The 23,448-nt window shown below is 39.9% G+C and overlaps 1 protein-coding gene across 3 annotated transcripts in view; it reads right to left on the reverse strand.

The window, feature by feature from the left end:
• The window catches only part of LOC107563621 (bromodomain-containing protein 1-like), a 47,069-nt gene that overhangs the window by 5,792 nt on the left and 17,829 nt on the right, over positions 1-23,448 (reverse strand). Inside the window, exons 6-12 of one of the 3 annotated variants that reach the window (XM_016248528.1) lie at positions 19,224-19,536; positions 18,358-18,597; positions 17,547-18,002; positions 17,064-17,172; positions 14,974-15,107; positions 12,840-12,946; positions 9,274-9,428 (exon numbers count right to left, since the gene is read on the reverse strand). In XM_016248528.1, the coding sequence (XP_016104014.1) occupies positions 9,274-9,428; positions 12,840-12,946; positions 14,974-15,107; positions 17,064-17,172; positions 17,547-18,002; positions 18,358-18,597; positions 19,224-19,536 (1,514 nt within the window). Of the gene's footprint in view, positions 1-9,273; positions 9,429-12,839; positions 12,947-14,973; positions 15,111-15,513; positions 15,813-17,063; positions 17,173-17,546; positions 18,003-18,357; positions 18,598-19,223; positions 19,537-23,448 lie in introns of those variants that run through there. The other 2 variants (XM_016248527.1, XM_016248529.1) reach the window with 2 other exon arrangements.

Consider the following 23,448-nt stretch of genomic DNA (forward strand, 5'->3'; position numbering starts at 1 on the left):
TAGCCTACACCACTTAGGCCTATTAAAATATTATTTTTTTAAAAACTGACCCGAACCAATAGGTAGTCCTACAAAATGTAGGCTAGATATAGGCAGCAGTAATGTATAATCTAATATAGGCTAATGCACGCAAATTTGTTCTTTACAGAACGGAGCGGGTCACACCGCTCCGCTTCGCTCACATGCTCTGTTCTGAGGTCACCGTAGCCACCAGATCCAGTCTGTCTCCAGATCAGATGGTCACTGCAGTCACCCGGATCCAGTACATATCCAGCTCAGATGGTGGATTAGCACCTAGAGAGGACCTGTACAGCCCTGAATGTCAGAGGAGATCTGGACAACTAGAGGAGCCCCAGAGACAGATCCCCAGTGAAGACCTTGTCTCCTAGACGACCACAGGAACCAGTTGAGTCCTCTGCACAATTGAGTGTTTACTATTGTCATTTTGCATTATTGACACACTATTTTCCTAATTAATGCTGTACAGTTGCTTTGACACAATCTGTATTGTTAAAAGCGCTATATAAATAAAGGTGTCTTGACTTGACTTGACTTGATGCAAACCGTGAACTGTCGAGATTTCCACAGGGTTAAGAATAAAGCTGCCAGTTGGCAAAATAAAGCTGTTAAATTCACATTGCATTGACTATCCTGCTGCATGAAGATCCAGGTCGTATTTGCTGTTGTCATTTCTTATTAGTTCACGCCGTGATTTGAGTAAACACTATACTCTGCCCATTGAACTTGCATATGAATGTCATAAAAAAATAATAATGGTTAATCACATTTGTTTCTCACATATGCATTCACATATACGCAAATAACACGCTATATAACGAGGCAAATACATTTTTGCAATGTAACACTTTTTAAGTGGCATGTGTCATTACATCAAACAAATAAAATAAAACTATTACCAAATTCTTGTTATAGCAGTGACAATTGATAAATTATCTAAAAAAAGCTTTTTTAAATTTGATTTATTTTTATATATTTACTCATGTGTGTATGTACTTATTTGTATTCTTTTTTTCGTTCATTCATTCATTTACATTAAAAGGGTCATATGATGCGATTTAAATTTTTCCTCTCTTTGGAGTGATATTCTTTATAAAAGTTAAGACTTGTCCACGCCCTCCTAAAACGGCTCGTTGAAACACGCCCCCACATGTCTACGTCACTGTGTGGGAAGATTTGCATAACACCGCCCAAATGTTCACGCAAAGAAAGAAGGCGTAACTTTTATTCTTGCTGTAGTATTGTTGTTGCCGCCGGTGCCATGTTGTGGAGATTCTGTGTGTTTAGTTGTGAAAGCGAAACTACTTTGTTTGGCCTTCCAAAAGAGGACAATATCCGCTTCGTCATGCCTAGAGCTGATCCGTGCTGGTCGCTGAGGAAATACTTCAACTTCGCGCTGTGGATCGCTAGATCGGCTTTCACCATGGATGAAGCGGAGTCCAGCCCGGGGTCGTCACATGTGGTTGCCGCACGCCCGCCGGCCACGCCGTTCTTCTGCTTATAAGTTTTGCCTTTTTTTGCACCAGACATTCTGCTGATCCATGGGTCCAAAATGTTCCAGTTTGGTCACATCACTCCATAAAACATTCTTCCAGAGCTCCACAGGTCTATCCAAATTAATTTTAGCATATTCAAGTCAGCTTTTTATGTTCTTCTTGGTCAAGAGTGGCATTTGGCAAAATGCCCCAACATGAAAGCCATGCTTGTTTAGTGTTCTTATACACTGCATTGAAATGTTTTTCCACCTTTCATTGGGTAATCTTGAAAGTCTTTGGCTGTACAATGCAGGTTTTTCCTCCGTTGTTCTGATCAAACATTTTATGGTATTGTGCTTTTTCTTCAACAGCCTCAAAGGTTTTCTGGTACAACACATTTTAAGCTAAGGAATAAGGCTGCCAGCTGTGTCTTTAGGAACTTTAACAGGGTTCCTACACATTTTCCATTTAAAAATTCCATACTTTTCCAGACTCAACATACAGACAACATCCATAAAATAAAAACTAATAAATAAAAAATGCAGATTTTTACCTGCACACAAGAAACATTTTTGTGCCCTCGAGAAACTATTCACATGCGCATGGGAATTTTTGCATGCTTACAAATTACAATTTCTAGTTTTATATAACCTATTTCCTTTGTGCATCACTGCCATCTTACTATTAATAAAACAAAAGCATGGATGCACATGAATTAACAGATCTATTTGCTCAAAATTTGGCTTTTCTAATAACCACTAATATCAAGCCCTAATGTCCAATACACATCCTCTGTGGCAGCACAGAAACCATGACACGAAATGGGCTAATGGCATAATATTTGCCAAGTTCAAGGGTTTATTAAAAAAAAAAAGGCGAGTACTGTTAAAAAAGTGTTTAAAATTTGACTTTTATTAGGGCAGTATGCCATATTTCAAGGCCTTAGGTCTCTTTAATGCATAATGATGTTTTATTAACAAGGTTCAGGAGGAGCGAGTTAGATACTTAGCCTAATTAACACAGGTGGAGCGCACTCAAGTTAATCAACACTATGGTATAAATACAGCTGACTTACCTCTATCCATTGACGGTTTATCAGCATTCGGTTTGCACCTTTTGCCATTGTATCTCAGACTCAACTTCTCCCATCCAAATGACGAGACTTATACTGGGGATTTTTCGGTCTTCCGGCCAATCAGCCGGCCCCAGGATCGCTCCTTCTCTGCCAGACACCGCCGCCAAGCTCCAGGCTTCATTGCGGCCGCTGCTTTCTGCTCGACCAGCCACACGCTCTCCACAACACTGAGGCTTAACCTTGCCTCCGCCGGCATCACTTCCAACTTTTTCCCTGGCATCCTCTTATCTTTCGGCTGTGCCTACAATTCCTCCAATCGGAAAGTCGACCGTATTTAAGTCCGAGGCAAACGCTGATTAATTCTGACGCACCGTTCTCGCGATGGGTAAACAAAGGATCTGTACGATCCAAGTTATTCGTCTCCCAGCAATCAGTCACTCCTAAATCTACTCCAGCAGAGCGGCCAATATTTCGAGCAAAGTGCGCAAGGCCCCGAACTCGCCTCGCTCAACACCACCATCGCCCCGCACAAGACCCGGCTCTCCTTAAGCACTGGGTCGCAGCGGCAGGCTTTCAACGAGCCTGGGCCGTGCCCCAGATCTCACTCGCTTCCAGCTTCGGCTTAACCTTTTACCGCGGCTCTACCGGCTGCAGCGTCATATGCAGCTGGGCATCCAGCTCTTGTAGAAGACACTAGCGCGAGGCCGCCTCCGCTAGCGTCACAGGCCGTGTTGCAAATTAATTTTTAGGTAAAGTCGCTAAACGGCAGGTCGTTTTGTTGCTAAAAGTTGATAAACGAAGGATGTTGATGTAATTTTGTAACCATGATGCAAACTGCGTAGAATACACAAAGAAATTACTCCGATTTTCAGAATTAATTTTCGCTAGCATTTTTACCTGTATATTAAACTACACATTTCACTCAGATAAATGGATGAAAAAGATTGATTTTCGAGAAAATAAGTTCAACTATGTACCTAAATGATTAACGATTACAGGCACAAACTAACAACTAGGTTTATCATAAAAGAAACTATTATTATTGAACAAGTGCAACTAGCAACCTAATTCACATGTGACGCGAGTATTGCTAGGCACCTCTCTCTAAGTCTCTAGCCGACTTGCCACTAGGCTAGCTTTTCAATACTTTCTTCTTTGGGTGGTTAAGAGGAAAATGCATCTTTTTAACATTTAATAACTTTTTAAAGATGCTAAAAGTTGCCAAATACATTATTAAATAGGTAAATTCGTTACTATGTGCTTTGGAAAACCAGTTGCTAGGGTAGTCTGAGAAATTGCTAAATCTAACAACAAATTGCTAAATCAGCAACACTGCAGGATACTCGGGCATTTCAGCATTTCCCTCAAATGTCACAAATCACTCCCCTTTCCCACTGCCTACAGCTAAAGCAGCTGAAGCAAGTGTGAGGCTGCCTCCGCTTGCAACACAAGCCCTTACATCTCAGTCTTTCCCACTACTACTTTTAACCTTTTCCTTTTCAAAGACATCCAGGACTCTCAAGGTTCTCAGTATTTGAACTGACTTAAATACTCCCTTCCCGGGGCCTACAGCTACAGCAGGTGAAGCAAGCGCGAGGCTGCCTCTGCTTGCAACACAGGCCCACACATCTCTCACGTCTTTTCCTCCTGCTACTAATAACCCCTTTTTCCTTTTCAGTGGCCTCCAGCTCCCATAGCATGAGGCTGCCTCCGCTCGCAACACAGACAACACATCTCTTTCTTTTCCTCCATTTTTTCTCTTACGCTTCTCTCAGTTTCACACCTCAAGCCAGAGAGGCTGATGTTAAGCGTGAGGCTGCCTCCCCCAACAATTGCGGCCCCTGCTCCTCTCCCTCACAGCTCTCTACTTCATTTAAAATCACAATATTCTCTTTTATAGTAACATCACTGCCCGTCCCACCAAATGCTGTTGTCTTGGGGCCACCTCCAGTGACTCACGACATTCGAGCACAGACCCTGGCAGGTGCGGACATAGACCTATCATCTAAGGCCGTCACTAATGATTAATTGGGTAACAGAGTTATCGGTTGATTATTCTGGTGATTAACCTGATAATTATAATTTATGGTAGAAAAATAGGTCTAATTAAACAATAGCCTTTAAAAATTACCTGAAATACATACATAATAGCAATGAGGCCATAATAATTGGTTCAAAAAAAGTATCAAAAGCACGTAACAATATGGTTCTGTTGAACAAAACTTAACAATGTATTATAAACAACATAATGTACATACACATTATATCAAAAGCCTACAAAGGGCACCAATGGCCGGACAATCATTTCTACATGTCACTGTGCGATCTAATCCTCGTATGGCTAAACAACATTTAATTCAAATGTCCACTTAATCTTGAATATTTGGCCATTTCTTTACGACAGAAATGCTACAGCAATCGTAAATCCTTGAATGTGGAAATCAAAAACCATTTTTCTGAGTTTTTCCATTATGTTCAGCCATTTCACTGAAATAATCTGTTCAGCTTTTCCCCCATAGGGGGAAATTAAATGAGGGTTCATGATCAGTCCTTTCGATGCCCCGCCTTCTCAGTTTCGCATTAGCCCATTGGAGTGGCTACTAGGAAAATCCTGGGGTAAGAAATGCCTTCTAATCAATCTGTCAGCTCCACATAACTCCCTGTTTTCAAGCATAAACACCTTGATTCCTCTTGACGAATTCCCTCTCAATAGAAGGACATTGATCATGCAATCAATATCATAAAATCACGGGTCTTAGCACTTGGCTGGCAAAAGTCGACATCACCTCAGCTTTTAAAGCTACTGTACTTATTTGGGGTACGTTGGCACAACTATTTTGTCGTGCACTTAACTTTCAGATGCAAAGCAGCACCAAGATTTTCTGACATGTTATCAGAAGCAGTTTATTGGATTCATCAAACAATTATGCAAAGAAATCCTTATAACATCTACCCTTTTAGACAACTCAGCAATTGTTCTGAGCATTGAATTCCCTTACAGATGCTGCAAGAGCGCTCCCGGTGGAGCAAATATGTTTCTCTGTCGACTACCGGCGAGGCTCACCCATCTAATGCCATGAGTATTGAATTCCCATCAGATGTTGCGAGAGCCTCCCGGTCGAGCAAACCTTGCCTTTCCGTCAGACTACCGGCGAAGCTTACCCGTCCGATGCCATGATTATTGAACTCCCGTCAGATGCTGCAAGAGCCTTCCCGGTCGAGTGAATATGTGTTCCTTCAACTACCGGTGATGCTTACCCGTCCGATACCGTGAGTATTGAACTCCCGTTGAATGCTGCAAGAGCCCTTCCGGTCAAGCAAGTCTTGGCCTTTACGTCCGACTACCGGCGAAGCTTACCCGTCCGATGCCGCGAGTATTGAACTCCCGTTAGATGCTGCGAGAGCCTTCCCAGTTAAGTGAATGTGTTTTTTCAACTACTGGCGAGATTTACCTGTCCGATGCCGTGAGTATTGATCTCCCGTCAGATGCCTGCGAGAGCATCCCAGCCAGACAACCTTACCTTTTCCATCCTACGGTCGGCGAGGCTTACCCATATGATTCCTTGAGTCTTGATCTCCCGTCGGATGCCGGCGAGAGCCTCCTGGCCACACAGCTTTAACTTTCCGTCTTACGTTCGGCGAGGCTTACCCGTCCGATGCCGTGCATATTGAGCTCCCGTCGGATGTCAGCGAGAGCCTCCCGGCCAGACATTCTTACCTTTTCCATTTTCTACGGTCGGTGAGGCTTACCCGTCCGATGCTGTGAGTATTGAGCTCCCGTCGGATGTCGGCAAGAGCCTCCCGGCCAGACAACCTTATCTTTTTTCATTCTACGGTTGGCGAGGCTTACCCGTCTGATGCTATGAGTATTGAGTTCCCATCGGATGCTGGCGAGAGTCTCCCAGCTACACACCTTTACCTTTCCGTTTTCGACGGTTGGCTAGGCTTAGCCGTCCGACACCATGAGTCTCAACCTCCTGCTGAACGCTGTCCGAGCCCTCTCAGCTAACCTCACGTCTTTTCCCCCCGCCTGGCGAGGCTTACCCGTTTGATGTCCTGAGTCTTGATCCCCCATCGGATGCTGCGAGAGCCCTCCCAGTTGGGTTTTCCTTTTCTCTCTCCCCGCCTGGCGAGACTTACCCGTCTGATGCAGTGAGTCTTGATCTCCCTTCAGATGTCGGCGAGAGTACTCCCGGTTGGGCTTCTATACTTGCCGCCCGCAAGAGAGACTTTTCCATCTGACACCGTGAGTCTTGATCTCCCATCAGATGTCGTGAGAGTCCTCCTTGCTCCAGTCTCCAGTCGGAAGCTTCATGGGCCCTCTCGGTCAGCCATTTGCCCTCTGCCCATTGATCAGCAGGGGCTTGTCAGCCAGTACGCCGACACCGTGAGCTGTTCTAGTCGAGGCAACTCGGGCCCTCCTGGTAGGGCTATACAATCGCACTGCTCCTCCCCCTTCGGCCGGTAGGGCTCACCCGTTCCAACGCTGTGAGCTGCTCCCGTTGAGCATCGGCTCGAGCCCTCCCGACCGGGCGCCCTATACCACGTAGTCCAATACCAGCAGCCGGTAGGGCCTACCCTTCCAACGCATAAGTCGCTCCCACCAGAGTACGTAGGCTCTTCCGGCCTGCCAACCAGGCTACTTCTCAAACATCAGCCCTTGCCAGATCTCAGTGCTTATTTGGGGGGGGGTCCTTAGTCTGGTGGCTGTCCTTTGCTCAATTGCTTTTGGGGGGTACTCTAGGTTCGGGCCATTCCCGAGCTCGGAGCCCTTCCCCGGACAGCACGCCTAATATGCATTACCATACTTCAGCTAATTATATATAAGCGTGAACTCGTGAAATTATGTTTTATTAACAAGGTTCTGGAGGAATGCGTCAGATACTAAGCCTAATTAACAGGGTGGAGCGCACTTAAGTTAATCAACACCATGGTATAAATACAGCTGACTTACCTCTATCCATTGACGGTTTATCAGCATCCCTCACTTTGAGTTCATACTACACTTATGCCACGGGTGGGGGGTACTCTAGGTTCGGGCCATTCCAGAGCTCGGAGCCCTTCCCCGGACAGCACGCCAAATATGCATTACCATGCTGCAGCTAATTATATGTAAGCGTGAACTCGTGAAGTTTGTGGAGGCCAAGAAACCACACTGCGTAATGGCACAATAGGTGGCTCAGTGTGCATTGTCTATATGCTAAGTTTAATGGTTTCTCGTGCGCACATAAAAGTCTGTATATTTTATATTTTTGCAAAGGTCTTTGAGGCTATGTAATACTGTGCTAAGAATATTGTAAGAAGAAACCCAAAATGCTTATAATTCATTCAGTCGTATTTTTACTTTGACTTCTTGTACAATAAACTTATTTTCAATAAATTCTGAATTTTCTATTATAAAAAATAACGAAATAGGGGCAAAAGTCTGGAAACACAAATACTTTTCCATACTCTGCTTTCTTTTTCCATACTTTCCCAAACCTGGAAAGAACTTAAATCAAATTCCATACTTTTACTTTTACAAACCCCGTAGGAACCCTGTTTTAATGTCTTGGAGATCTTCAGACTTTCTAAAGTAATAAAATGATTTCTTCTCTATAGCTTTTGTGAGAGCTCTGTTGACTTTGTCATATTAGCTACTCAAACTTGAGGACATGCATGGGCTAAATGTAAGTGTGTAACAGCCCAAGCTAATTCTCTTTTCTAATAGAGTTTCTAAAGGGTTAATTGTGTTTTAAGACAATTTTGTTCCCCACCATACAAATAAGTGACTAAAAAACAGCAATGTTGAACAGGGGTTGAATAATTATGACATAGCTGTGTTATTATAACTCAAAAATATTACATTATATATTGACTATCACTTTTAATATGCCAGTAATCTGTTATAGATGCAATTTTTTTTTACAAAGTACTGGATCTTCAGAAAAGCTTGTATTTGTAAAGTATGCACTCTCTGGCGGTTGAATCATTTTGATTACAACTGTGTGTGTGTGTGTGTGTGTATATATATAATAAAAAATAAAATTAAAAGTTTTTTTACATCCTTTTTTATCAACTGTCACAGCTGTAATAAGAATTTGGTAATAATTTTATTTTATTTGTTTGAACGCGTCCATGTAGACTCCTTGGTGCTTGCTGTGTGGAACATCGAAAAATATTCAGTAAAAAATCCAAGAAAAGCCAGACGAAATGCAAAATGCAATTTAAAGTCGCTGTGCTGTGCATTTATGTGTGAGGCGCGAGCACGCGAGGGGGTAAGATTTTCATGGTGGGTCGGATTTCGGTACAAAAATCGATTCAAATGTGTGACGACACAAATCGGTTGAGATGCCAAATAAATTGCGATACAACTGGAGTAGGAGTTTATATGAATGTATCTCTGAGGGAAACTGACTATCTTTAGAAAATTTTACGTGGTATTTTCTTTTCATCTTGCCTCTGAACAATGCATATTAAAGTAGTATTCATAAGTGCAGTTCTGCTTTGTTTACAGCGGTAACCAAGGAAACACTGTATCACTGCTTTTCTTAAGTGCCACCTGCTGTCAGAGAGTGAATCTGCGTCTCATTCAGCTCGTCTGCTGTTTCGTCTGCTTGCATTTAGCAATCTATAGCTCCTTTTTATTTATTTATTTACTTATTTATGATGTTGACATGTGATGTTTGACTTGACAAACACCAATAATTAGCTTGTAAATCTCACCAGCTACGTTTGTTGTCGAAGAAAAGAATGAGGTAAAGTTTCTCTTCAGACTTGTACTGCATCTGTTCTCCGAACCGTAGAACATCCAGCGGGGGCATTGGGATAGAGACTCCATTGTGCTGGCACCCCACTCGTGGCATGTGAGGGTCTACGATCTTTAATAAAACAAAAACATGTTACAGAAAATTAGGACAATCCTGAAAACAGTAAAATTACTGTCATTGTTTATAAATATTAATTACGATATACACTATTTAAAATTATTTTCACTTGTTATTAAATATATAGTCTATGTCAGGGGCATGGGCATTGCTACAAGGTGTGTGTTTATCGATAGATTGTTATAATAGCTGCATCTGTGCAGTTCTTTGTCATAAATACAGTTTACAAAATATCATGGGGGAGCAATCGGTTCCCTGTCTACTGTAGCCTAAGTTTTCGCTGCGTTCACCCCTCATCACACCACAGATTTCCTCCAGTGAAAATAAAGCACATATGAATGCATATACTTTATAAAATGATGTTGCTATTTTCATTTGAATATATATATATATATATTTTATAACCTCATTGGGGGCTGAGACCCCCTAAAATGAAAATCCTGGAATCGCCCCTGGTCAGGGGTGTCCACACTTGGTCCTGGAGGGCCACTGTCCTTCAAAGTTTAGCTCCAACTTACCTCAATACACCTGCCTAGAAGTTTCTAGTATGCCTAGTAAGACCTTGATTAGCTACTGTGTTTAATTGGGGTTGGAGCTAAATGCTGCAGGACAGTGGCCCTCCAGGAGCAGGACTGGACATCACTGATCTATGTGATGTATTGCTCTGGAGATCAATTATTTTTTTATTTTATAATTCTAATAGTGCACATTTGATTTCTGATCTAGTAAGATTTAATCTGACTGGCTGACTCCACACAACTTCTGGCACACAGGTGTTTTTTATCAGTCCATTTGAAAACAAAGTTGTGACATTTGCTAATGTTTGCAAGATTAGGGAATTCTAGAAAGATATTGAGTTTTGTTTGAGACTACATCCAAAGGCCCAGGCATACACTCTCAAAGAAAAAGGTTTAAAAAATGAGGCTTTCACAGACTATAAGAACCATTCTGGGTTCCCCAAATAAACTTTTCAAAGTTAAAGGCTGTTAAAGGTTCTTTGTGGAAACATAAGATGCAAATAAACAACCTTTATTTTTAAGATTCCATATCCACAGTTGAGCATGCAGGCCTTTCAAAATATAGTCTACTGACTGCGAGTGTGGATGGACATGTTCGGCACATGCACACTACCTTGTTGACCCTTCTGTTTGAGTGTTTAAATCACTCATACATGCATAGTTTTCTGTGGAGACAGAAAAATCAGGCTGCATGCAGAGGTTGTGCATGGACAATAGTGGATTGTGCTTGTGACAAAAATTACATCATGCACACTGACTGATAAATGATAACTTTAAAAATATAAAGATCCACCTACAGTTGTGTTTTAAAAGGTTTAGATACTGTTTCTAAGGCTATATAATCATACATTCTAAAAAATATATATAATAATAATATATAATAATAAAGTAAATACACTGAATTAACAGAATCCACCTAAGAGGGCATATAATCATAAGTAGTATTTTTCTAAACCTGGATTATATGACAGCTGCCCAACAAGGAGAAATGCCCCTAATAGGCCCACATGCAATGAAGTCTGGTTGTTTTATTTAAATTCTAAATGGGAAGGAAAAATTCTTAACCAAACAGTTGAACAGAAACCATCTGATAAAATCTGATAAGAAAAGCAAATTACATGGAGAAAAAGTGTGAAATAATCTCTGTTGTATGTAAACAGTGACTTATAAATAGATGTTATATTGATGTGAATTAGGTTGTGCTTACAGTTGATACACACCGACACTGTGTGTGTGTGTGTGTTGAGAGAGACTCAGAGATATTTCAAATGAGTAGAACAGTACAAAAACTCACTAAAGCTTATGGAACAATACTGCAGTATTTAAGTCTCCATCCCTGATTGCTTGGTTATTAGTGCTTCAGTAAAAATAGTGTATACTCTCACTTGTGCAAAGGCTTTTTAGTGCTAAATTAATGCTATACACGAAAGAAGATACATCTTTGCTATTGTCTGTCACATCAAAACTTTGACTTTTTTATAGTATTGAAAAGAATGAATCAAACAATCTGACACATTTAATGTTGGTTTTAAAAATCAGTTTTCTGTAGATGGGTTTGATGAATATCAATAGATAGAAGAAATAAAAAATAAGCCGCAATCTTGCAGCATTGATAGGAATAAGATGAGAGAGAGTGAAAGAGTTCAGATAGATGCTACACAGAGAATATAGATAATTAGAGACACTGCAGACTTTAAGGCCAGGTGTACACAGTGCGAGTGCGAACACTCAGGAGGTGGACTGCACTACGAGCCGGCAGCAATCGCACGAGCTTTCGCCTTAAACACAGATATATGTTGCTGCTACATACGTAGCTTCGGATAGAAAAAGAAAAAGAGTGTGCAAATTATTTGATGAATTGCAGAGACAAGCCCTGTTCTACGGGGGTGTTCAAACGACAGCCAAGAGAGCACCCTCAGTTGAAGCTGTAATAATAATAATAATATTACAGATTTGGCAAACAATCCAGTGCCTATTTGTGTCTTCGCTCTGGAGTGTCAAAAGTTTTGCTTTACAATGTGTTTTTGCAGCGGTGAGCAATCACTTACATATTTGTTAATTTCTTGAACGCAGTGACAAATCAGAAGCAATTATGTTAGATTATGTTAGAATCCACTCACCTCTCACAAAGCTGGAGCTTTGTCCAGTGTTGAATTATGCACACTCGTGAACCATCTCATTATTACAAAGTGTAGACGCAATGTAAGAAGAGATTCATTGTGCAGTGTAGAGCTACATTGACTATAACGGAACTTGAGATCGTGATGAACTGATGAGTGACAGCTTTTTAGTGATTAGGGAGAACTCTTTGCGCAATAGCAATGAATGGCACAAAATAATTGTTAAAATAGATGTGCTTTAAGGCTAGAGCACCCTCACTCATTTCAGAAGCCCCTTCAGTGAAGCACATTCAGCAGAGAACAGCATAGAGATTCCTTTCAACAAAAACAACTAGAGAGATTTGTGTGTGTGTGTGTCGGTGTATGCACAAGATATCGCCTAGTAGCCACTGAGCTATAATAATATACATAGATAAAGCGTAAATCATGTGGATGTATTTGATTTGACTCTGTAATATTGGAGAGCTTATACACTGGTCAAAATCGGGCCGAATACCTGAATTTTTTAAACATGTTTAAAAATGATCGGGAGCTCATGAGGTGCTCGGCTCAGCCTGTAAATTCCACGATGCGATGCTCACACGATGTGAGCCATGACCATATCAGCTTCAATGATTTCCATGTGATTTCTCCCAATGTGAATAAAATTACGTACGAATTCGTATGACAGCAAAAAACAATTCACTCCATTACATGGATGAGAATGGAAATAAAGGAAAGAAAGAGGTAGAAATAGCTGGTTTCTACACATGCATACTCAGACTCACCAGGGCAGGGTAGGAGGGGTATCCACTACATTTAGCCCAAACTAGTTTGAGAGGTTCCAGAACTGTAGCAGCACTAGCAGGCATCCAAATACTGCTGTTGCCAACTTCTATAAAAGTAGGAATATCAACAACCATGTTATGATGATGCAGACATATAATATATATTTCTATATTGATATAGCAAATAATAATAATAAAATTTCAATAAATAGAAATTCTGAATAAAGAAATGTATTCAATAGAAATTATCTGCACTGAAATCAGATTTTTATATAGTGGACAATAGGGGTGAAACGATAAAAAAGAATTACGGTTCTGTAAAACTCGGTTTTAGTCACAGTTCAGTGCGTTTTCAGTACAGGAAAACTAAACATAAAATTGCTTTTTTCCCCCTTTTTTTATTAAATAGTGGTTTACTGCACAAACTGTGGCTCTGTCTTGAATTCAATTAAATGAATTCAATTATAATGACAATTTTCCTAAGGATTAAAAAATAATCTACAGCGAATGCTGTAAACTACAGGGAGCCCGATTACTTGCACATTACTACATTATTAAAGGCTACAATTAACAACAGAGCCCGAACTATTCAATTGCTATTTATTTTTAGATATAATAATCAACTCTCAAATTAAAAAGTGTACGCAAACATGGAAATTGCACCTAAGGTGCTATTTTTACATTAACTTATAAATCTAATTATAAAATTATGTTTCTACTCCTTCATTGTTGAAATATAACCATTTACACAATGGCTTTCATAACTAATTTTCATGAGATTTATTTAAACATACACTAACTAATTAAGACATTGCTAACAGGTTAAGTAAAATATAACAAATATATAGGCTAACATATATGCTTTTATATATATATAAAAATCATGATTCTTTGGTCATTCTGAAGCAAAATAAATACATTTCAGTGATTTACAAAACCACTAGGCTACTAAAATAATGTGTTTTTTAAAAGTTCAGACAAAATGTAATTTACTTCAGTCTATTAAAAAAAACATATAATATTGAACTTAGCATAGCCTCATTTGTTTACATTGAAATGCAGAGCAGCAATGCTTTCTTAAAAAATATCCTATCCACTGTCATTTGACTGACTGTCAAACTAGGATCAAATTACAGTTCAGGTAAAAGTGTATAATAATAATAATTATATAATAATAATTCATTACATTTATATAGTGCTCTTCTAAGCACTCAAAGCGCTTTACATTGTTAGGGGGGATCTCCTCATCCACCACCATTGTGCAGCATCCACCTGGATGATGCGACGGCAGCCATAGTGCACCAGAACGCTCACCACACACCAACTTACTGGTGGAGAGGAGCCATGGCGTGATGAAGCCAATCATTATATGGGGATGATTAGGAAGCCATGATGGTCAGAGGGCAATGGGTAAATTTGGCCAGGATGCCGAGATCACACCTCTACTCTTTCCAAAGACATCCTGGGATTTTTAATGACAACAGAGAGTCAGGACCTCGGTTTAACGTTTTATCCGAATGACAGTGCTTTTTGACAGTATAGTGTCCCCGTCACTATACTGGGGCGCTAGGACCCACACAGACCACAGTGTGAGCACCCCCTGCTGGCCTAACTAGACCACCATTGTGCAGCATCCACCTGGATGATGCGACGGCAGCCATAGTGCACCAGAACGCTCACCACACACCAACTTACTGGTGGAGAGGAGCCATGGCGTGATGAAGCCAATCATTATATGGGGATGATTAGGAAGCCATGATGGTCAGAGGGCAATGGGTAAATTTGGCCAGGATGCCGAGATCACACCTCTACTCTTTCCAAAGACATCCTGGGATTTTTAATGACAACAGAGAGTCAGGACCTCGGTTTAACGTTTTATCCGAATGACAGTGCTTTTTGACAGTATAGTGTCCCCGTCACTATACTGGGGCGCTAGGACCCACACAGACCACAGTGTGAGCACCCCCTGCTGGCCTAACTAGCACCTCTTCCTAGTTTTCCCCAGGAGGTCTCCTCCCATCCAGGTACTGACCAGGCTCAACCCTGCTTAGCTTCAGTGGGCAACCAGATGAGAGCTGCAGAGTGATAGCTGTTGGCTATAATATATGTATATAATATAGATGTGGACACCTACCAGCAGCTATTCTAGCAGCCTTGGCGAAGTTTCTACTCTCGATGCAAGCAATAATCTCATTCTTGTCCTCCACTGTGTTCCTCCGGATGAGGGCTGGCTTCCCCTTCCCACACTTCGGTAGATTAACTGCAGTACTACTAAAGACAGACAAGAAAACATGATGGTGTGGTGTGGGAGATTGACAAAAATCACCCTGCAGAATGGTGTAGGGTTACAGGGATGTGCATTTTGATTTCTCAAGCACTTGACAGATAAATCAGCTGAGTGCCTTTGATTCTCAAAGGATGAATTAAGTGCTAAATCCAATGCAGTTTTCTTAGTGAGGATGTAAAAGGGTTAAAAATCCAATGCAGTTTTCTTAGTGAGGATGTAAAAGGGTTAAATACTCAATTTTACAGCCATATTGATACATAATCAGAAATTTTGGCAACATTGTGTAGCCCTACAAACAAACACAGCAAACTTGTATTTATTTATTTTTGTTTAATTGCAATTCGCAATTTGTATCTGAAAAAAAAGTGCAATTAGATTTTCCCCCAAATCATGCAGCTTTTCTAGACACCATTTCCTTTGTCTTCGGTTGTGCCGATAGACGATGGTATCATGTATCGACGATAGTCAGAGATATCGCCTGTTGCTGATGCCTTTGACGATAGCAAGATGATTATTATAATTATTCATCAAAAATGGACTAGGCGCCTATCTTTAGCGATGCAGCACGGAGAGCCACTTCTGGGACACTTCAGAGACAAGATGCGGCGCGGCTGGTATAAACACAAGCATTGACTAGAGCGGATCAGCTCCGGGTGGCTGTGTCAGAGCTGTAACGCGCCGCAGACCTGTGCAGTGTAAATAAGAGGTAAGAGATTTATTCATCATACAGTGTAGATAGCTTCACTGATTATACATTTACATTTAGACATTTAGCAGACGCTTTTATCCAAAGCGACTTACAAATGAGGACAATGGAAGCAATCAAAATCAACAAAAGAGCAATGATATGCAAGTGCTATAACAAGTCTCAGTTAGCTTAATGCAGTACACGTAGCAAGGTTTTTTTTTAAATCATATAACAAATAAAAAGAAAACAGATAGAATAGAAAAAGAATAGAGCAAGCTAGTGTTAGAGGCCTTTTTTGCTTTTGTTAATCAGAAGAATTCATAAGTCAGAAAGTCAGAATTATGATTGTATAATAAATAAAAAGAAAACAAATAGATAGAATGCAAAAAGATTAGAGAAGTGTTTTTTTTATTTTTTTTTAAGAAAAACAGTTAGTAAATAAATAGAGTGCAAGTCTAAAAGGTCTAAAATTTTATTCTTTTTTTATAAAGAATAAATTTAGAATGGAAAGTGCTAGAGTTAGAGGGTCAAATAAAGATGGAGGAGATGTGTTTTTAGGCGATTCTTGAAAATGGCTAAGGACTCGGACTGAGTTGGTCATTCCACCAGGAGGGAACATTTAATTTAAAAGTCAGAGAAAGTGATTTTGTGCCTCTTTGGGATGGCACAATAAAGCGCTGTTCACTTGCAGAATGCAAGCTTCTAGAGGGCACATAAGTCTGAAGTAATGAATGTAGGTAAAGGGGTGCAGAGCCAGTGGTGGTTTTGTAGGCAAACATTAATTAATTAATAATTAATTCATTAATTATAACAAGAGTGTTTTTTAAAGTGCATATACTCGAGCGAGACTGAAGTTAGTGAAGATGTTCTTTGTTAATGTAAATGTACTTTGCTAATTTTCTGTAGCTGCTTTTTGAAAAACGAAATGTAATCATTATACTTAGTAACTTACAATGTTTCTATTAAATTCTTATCATGTTAAATACAAATTCATTCATATTAAATACATAAGGCTGCTTTTAGCCTTATGCTGAAGTTGGTTCACTTTCCGGCAATGAAACTAAGTAAGCAAATAAATAAATTAGCACGATAATATAGCGTATCGGCTATCTCACAGGCTGATGATAGGACGATATGACAATTGAGAAATGAAAACAAAATATTGTTGAAAATCTTTTTCGATGAAGTATAGCATGTCACACCACAGTACATTTCATACTCTCAAAAGTACTTCATGACAACTACCCACCTGCTGCTGGAGGACATGCTGGATTCAGATGCGCACCTGTGACGAGGCTCTAACTGCCTGCTAGAATCCAAATCCTTCTCCGGCTTGAGACCAAAACCATTTGGCAACCCTGACAGACACAAGAAAAAGAGAAAGAGAGAGATTTTAGTCCCACTTAATCTATTGAAACTAGTATTGAAACTAATAAAGAACCACTACTGTGCTTACTTGAACTACTTAGCTTTGTTAGACTTTAATTACAGACTGGTTGTTCACATGACAAATCACACAGCACATGTGTATTACTGTGCATGCAAGACCACTTTTTGACACTGGATATCACCTGATATTACACTTTCCCATGACGCCATTCTAGTGACCTGATTCTAAAAAGCCTTAAAAGCACTTTGGCCTGTTAAAAAATGCATTTATTATTTATGTGCATTTATATAAATCATACTGTATCTATCTTGCCCTTTTTGATTGATTTCCTGCAGTTTCTACCTGTGTCCAGGCGTTTGATGGGCGATTCGTCCTCAACACTTTCTCTACTGGCACTCCGTGGTCTCTTCCTAGAGTGAAGCAATGTTTCAAGTCGTGGTATGACGACTGACAAGAATGTATTTGTGCCTAGCCGAGAACTGCCCTTTGGAGTTTCACCATCTCTCATGGGCTTATGAGGGCTTGTGCTTTTTGATTTGCGGAAAAGCACAGACGTCCGTCGGTTTACTGGGCTTGATGGCTCAGCCAAAGTTGATGTAGCTACTACACTGACATCGCTGTCCTCTAACTTCAGATGGGAGTGTCCATTGAGAGGCTGGGAAATGCCATCCTGGTGGCGCCGGTTTTTGTTGGGACTGGGTTCAATGGGTTTCAGTTTGGGTGGCTCAGAGTGACCTACCGCACTGATGGGCGGCACAGAAACAGATGGCTCAAGCTTAGGTGGGACTGATTTATCACCTGCCATGAAGGAAGGAGACACTGTCAAATATTGTACAAAAAACAGTGTGTGGCAGATTAAATTCAGTGACAATAAAGTAGATTTTTTTACACTTTCTCAGAAAGAACAAACTAGCGTTTTTACATTTTCTCAGAAAAATGTGAGCAGTATTATGGGTGGTTGCCAGGATAATGCTATCAAGTTGCTAGTGTGTGTTTTCAGAGGCAGGAAGCGACAGGAGAGGAGAGGAATAGGATCAGTAAATGACCTTGAGATGGGACTTGAACTTGAGTATTACCCACAAGGATTTGACAGATGTTCAACAGGTTAATATCTAAAAAAAAAAACATTTACACCAACATTTTTCAAACAAACCTTTTTGAAAGATGTGGTTGGCTTCTTCAGCAGCATTCTCCAATTCAACAGCAGGAAGTGCCTTCTTCAAACTCAGCTCCATCCTCACATCACTAATGATTTTCTTAAGCAGCTTTAGTCGTCTGCTCCATGATGGGCTGGATTTCATTGCTGTAGTCAGATCCAACTTTTCCAGTAGCTCCCTGAGCTGCTCTTCCAATGACATGTGTTCTCGATTGGCTGGAACCAATAAGCGGTCCACTGAAAGAGTAAAAGGCCAACATTTTTGATTGATTTGTTCAAATGTAGGGATGGGAACTACAAAATAATTTATCATTCTGATCTGACTTAAAGGGATAGTTCACCCAAAAATGAAAATTCTGTCATCATTTACTCACCCTCATGTCGTTCCAAACCTGTATGAGTTGCTTTCTTATGTTGAACATAAAATAAGATATTTTGAAGATTGCTGGTAATTAAACAGTTGGTGGTTGCCATTGACTTCCATAGTAGGAAAAAAACAATACTATGGAAGTCAATGGCAACCACCAACTGTTTGATTACCAGCAATCTTCAAAATATCTTCTTTCAAGGAAGCACTAAACTGACCAGTAAATCTCATAGTGACAATTGACAAGAAACGCCATTCCTTAGACACAAAGACATGCTTGAATCATGAACAATGAACAATGTGTGCGTGATTTTACACTTTGTTTTACATGTAAACATATCCAGTGATCTCATACCATCAAAGGGGTTGCACTGAGTGTAGTTTGCTTAATGTCCACAAGCAATTACCTTTTACAAATCATACAAAGCAAAAGACATGAAATACCATTGGGACTACAGATTGTGTACCCTGATCAGTATAGTTTTTGTGTATTTACCATCTTCCCAGGAGAAAGGTGCAGATGGCTCAATCTTTGGTGGTTCTAGTAGGTGCATACCAGTTTCAAAATCAAAGCCGATTTTCTGAACATCTCGGCGAGTTTTCCTTAGCACAGCTCCACCCTGGTCTCTTAATCTAACAGCTGCCCTGTAGAAGAATGTATCCTTGCCATTGTACTTCATGCAGTTTTCAATAATGAGATTGAAGTCAGCTTCAAATTCATCCAGATTCTTGTAGCCTTGTACATTAATGTGTTTCCTCATGGTGGAAAAATCCATAGGGTGCAAGATGTGGTCCAGATAGTCAGGCACCTGTGAGGAACACACAAAAAAAGGACGAAATTCTGATCAGTGATAGAGACTCTAATACCTATTCACATAAAATAAATATAAAAAAAAAATGTCTTGCATTTTGAATAACCTTTGAATTCCTATGTCAATAATGACATAATTGTGACAAACACAGTAAGAAATGTTGTATGTGCTCAGAATCCAGATGGATCAGTATGGGCTGATATGCCAAATAAAGATAATAGAATCAAATCAAATCAGTAAAAGAAAAAATGGCCATGGTGCACATCCAACTTGTGATCAGATTTCAAAGATCTCTGATTTTGTGAGTGCATGAATCAGATTATATCAGTGTGTTACAACAAGTTAACAGATCCCAAAAATAAATGAAAATGAAAAAATAATGAAATTCTATGCTATATTATTAATAAAATTACAAGTTAAAAACATTTAGTATCAATATTTGTATGTAAGAAGCCTCTTGATAGCTTGGTTTTGCAAGAATAAATCCATTAATCAGAACTGACATCCGTGTGGCTTAATTTTTTTTTAACTAGCACATACAATGTGGCTATAAAAACACTACACAGTCCAGTTAAAATGACAGGTAAAATAATCTAAGAAAAAACTCTTATTCAAATGGCTTATGTGAGGTAAAAAAAAATAATTTGAAAAGACATTAACAAGTGTTACCAAACAAGTTAACCAAAAAGTGATGCACAATCAATCAACTAATTTGTATTTAATACAGCAGACTGATTAGGAGTCTATGTACTTAGCACATTTTAATCTGTCAAATTTGCCCCACTCTTCCTTACAAAAGAGCTCCAGATCAATCAAATTTTAGATTTTCTTTTTTTCTTCCCAAATTGGATTTAGGTCTGGGCTTTTACTCCATTACAAAATGTTCTTCTTCTGAAGCTATTTGTTTGCTGACTTACATTTTGTGTTTGGGGTTATTACCATGCTGAAAGATGAAATCTTTAGCTTTGGAGGCCTTCAGGTTTGGTTCCCAAACGTACTGGTAATTTGGCATCATGATTCCTTGTTTTTGCAGAAAAATTTGCCTTTTTAAAATGATGGCCAGAAAGTTAAATTTGGTTTCACTACAGCGTAAACGATTTTGCCTAATTTGGCAAATAGCTTCCATCTTGCTAGGAAACAATATTGTTTAACCATAGTGTATATTTCACGGATGTTTTAAGATGCTTTAATTTGTACGATTCCTACTGACTGAACCATAAACCAAATGATATTTAATGTTTTTAAATTTTACAGTAATATTCTTTGGCAAGCGTAGCAGTATATCAGAGCAAGATAACGCCACATATGGCTGCCATGGTGTGGAGCTCTCCCATTCTTTTGCTGTTTTTGTTTGTTTGTTCTGATTTTAGTCATTCTTTTACTATCAGTTTTACCAGAGACAAACTACTGGACATAAGGCAACACACACCACACAAAATCTTTCAGTTTTTTTATTATTGAGACACTTTGTTGGATGTTCTAGTCGGAGGGGCAGCGGTCCTACTAAAACGCGTGCTCAGACAGAAACAAGGGAAGCATGCCGGCACGCTGGAACAGCACTTCCAAGTATTCATCTAGCGAATCTCTGATCCTTTCCTAACAAAACGGATGAACTACAGATGAACTAGTTTGGATGAACTACTACTTCAAAGGATGAATATCACTCTGTCCCACGGGCAGCTTTGAGGCTCTCTGATCATGGTCTAGTTAATCTCATACCAACCTACAGGCAGAAACTAAAATCAGCTAAACCTGTAATAAGGACTGTAAAGAGATGGACTAATGAAGCAAAGCAGGATTTACAAGCCTGCTTCGATTGCACTGACTGGAGTGTTATTCAAGATGCTGCCACCGATCTGGACAAGTTCACAGAGACCGTAACGTCATATATCAGTTTCTGTGAAGATATGTGCATCCCCACCAGGACATTCTTATCATTCAATAATGATAAACTGTGGTTTACTGGGAAACTCAAACAGCTTCGTCATGCCAAAGAGGATGCTTACAGAAGTCGGGATAAAATCTTGAATAACCAGGCCAGGAACAGACTAACAAAGGAGATCAGAGTGGCTAAAAAAAACTACTCTGAAAACTGAAAAAACAGTTTTCAACCAGTTGTCATTATGGACATCACCAAGTACAAGACACCAAGTACAAATCGCAGTAAGGGAGAAGCGGGATCAGTCAGCAGGACACCAGGATTTTTCTTTAATGACTGCGGGGCAGCAGGCTGTGCACACGTCAATGCCGTTTATGTTTGGGTCCAGTCGGGTTAGAAAATAAATGCCGTCGGGTCGAGTCTGACTCTGGTCTAATTTCATTGGGACCGGCTCGGGTCAGATTTTTCTTTAAAAAAAATTAATTTATTTAGGGTAATGAGGAGGCATTTACCTCAGGAATAGCAATCGAGCCAGAGTAGGCAAGGGGAAAGCTCGATTTAAATTTTTTAAGTTGAAAATTTCAACTTGAGCGGAAAATTTGCCTGACGCGTTCTCGCGCAAGTCAATCAGCGAAGAGCTTATAGGCACGTCTGGTTAAATCAGACAATAGAAGAGAGCATTATTGCAGCCGTCTGTTATTATATAAGTCTGGAGCATAGAAAACAATTAAAATCAGTTGTAGTGGTAGTTGTATTGTATTAGCATGGCTACAGAGATGCTGCTATCAATAATAAAAATAATACTAATATCAGTGTATATATACAGTAGTAAAATGTAACACACACATTAATACAGGATCCTAACGTTATTCATCCTCCTCTGGATGGTGCTGTGAACCCAGATACGTCGGCGTTTGGCTTTCCATTGTATTTGGGACTTTTTGACAACAGGTACAAAACAGCGACTGTAGTTACCTCCACCATGGTTGATCGCACTGTGTTTATTCGCGCGAGTGACACGAAAAACATCCCGCGAGTAATCTAGAGCGAGTGACGCGATGCGCATATTCGCTTCGCGTCTGGTAATCTACTCGCGCGAATAATTAAATTCGCATTTGGTGTGAACACACTGTTAAGCCCCGTTCACACCGCCAGCGACTTTTTCACTGTATGTCGCTAGACTCCGTGCTGTGAAGACGCTTGTGGGCGTTCCTACTGCTGTAGCTCTAATGTTATTGGTAGACTGCACGTCTGGACATATCTGGACATATAAAATGCACACTGAGCTCAAGTTAAAAGAAGTTCACTCCCATCTTCTTGCATGTTTTACCTATTCCACTGCCCGCGTCGCATCTTTGTCAACACAAAAGCGCATTCTGTGTGAATGAATGGCGCTTAGCGCTATATTAATGGTCCTTCACAGAGCGCGTCACACGTGAGCGGTTAATCACGTGCGCCGACATGTGGTTGGATCATTCGTTTCTCTTTACTGTTATCACCGGCATATTGTCAAAGTGTCTAATTCTAACATTTGGTAATTGTTAGAATATAACATTATATAATATTCAAAATCGCGATTCCTCGATTTCTAAAAAATAAAATCGTGGGAAAACAATGAATTTGAATTAATCGATAAAATCTGGAAAATCGTCCAGCCTTAGTTTACTGTGTGGAGAAGTGCTGAAATTGCGTTTGGTCTCGTACTGTATCGCGTACCTTGTCCTGGGTTTCTGCAGACTTGAACAAGTTAAATGTAAAACTTTTTAAGACCTTTTTAATACCACGTTATATGAAATTTAAGACCTAACCCTGTAATGGAAATACACATTTTATTACATACATATATGTAATATTTAATGTGTATAAATGTTAGAAAACACTCTCTGTCTTGTTAAGAGAATGTTCCAGATGTCTCACCCCTCCTTTTTCTCCCTCTCTCTCATTCTTATATATACAACGCATTCTCTCTGAATCCCCCCTTCTGTATCCATCTCTCTCTCTTGATATTATGTTTTAAATATGTCTTACTT

Source organism: Sinocyclocheilus grahami, unplaced genomic scaffold (assembly GCF_001515645.1).
Source record: "Sinocyclocheilus grahami isolate Dianchi unplaced genomic scaffold, SAMN03320097.WGS_v1.1 scaffold882.1, whole genome shotgun sequence".
NCBI classification, from domain to species: Eukaryota; Metazoa; Chordata; class Actinopteri; order Cypriniformes; family Cyprinidae; genus Sinocyclocheilus; species Sinocyclocheilus grahami.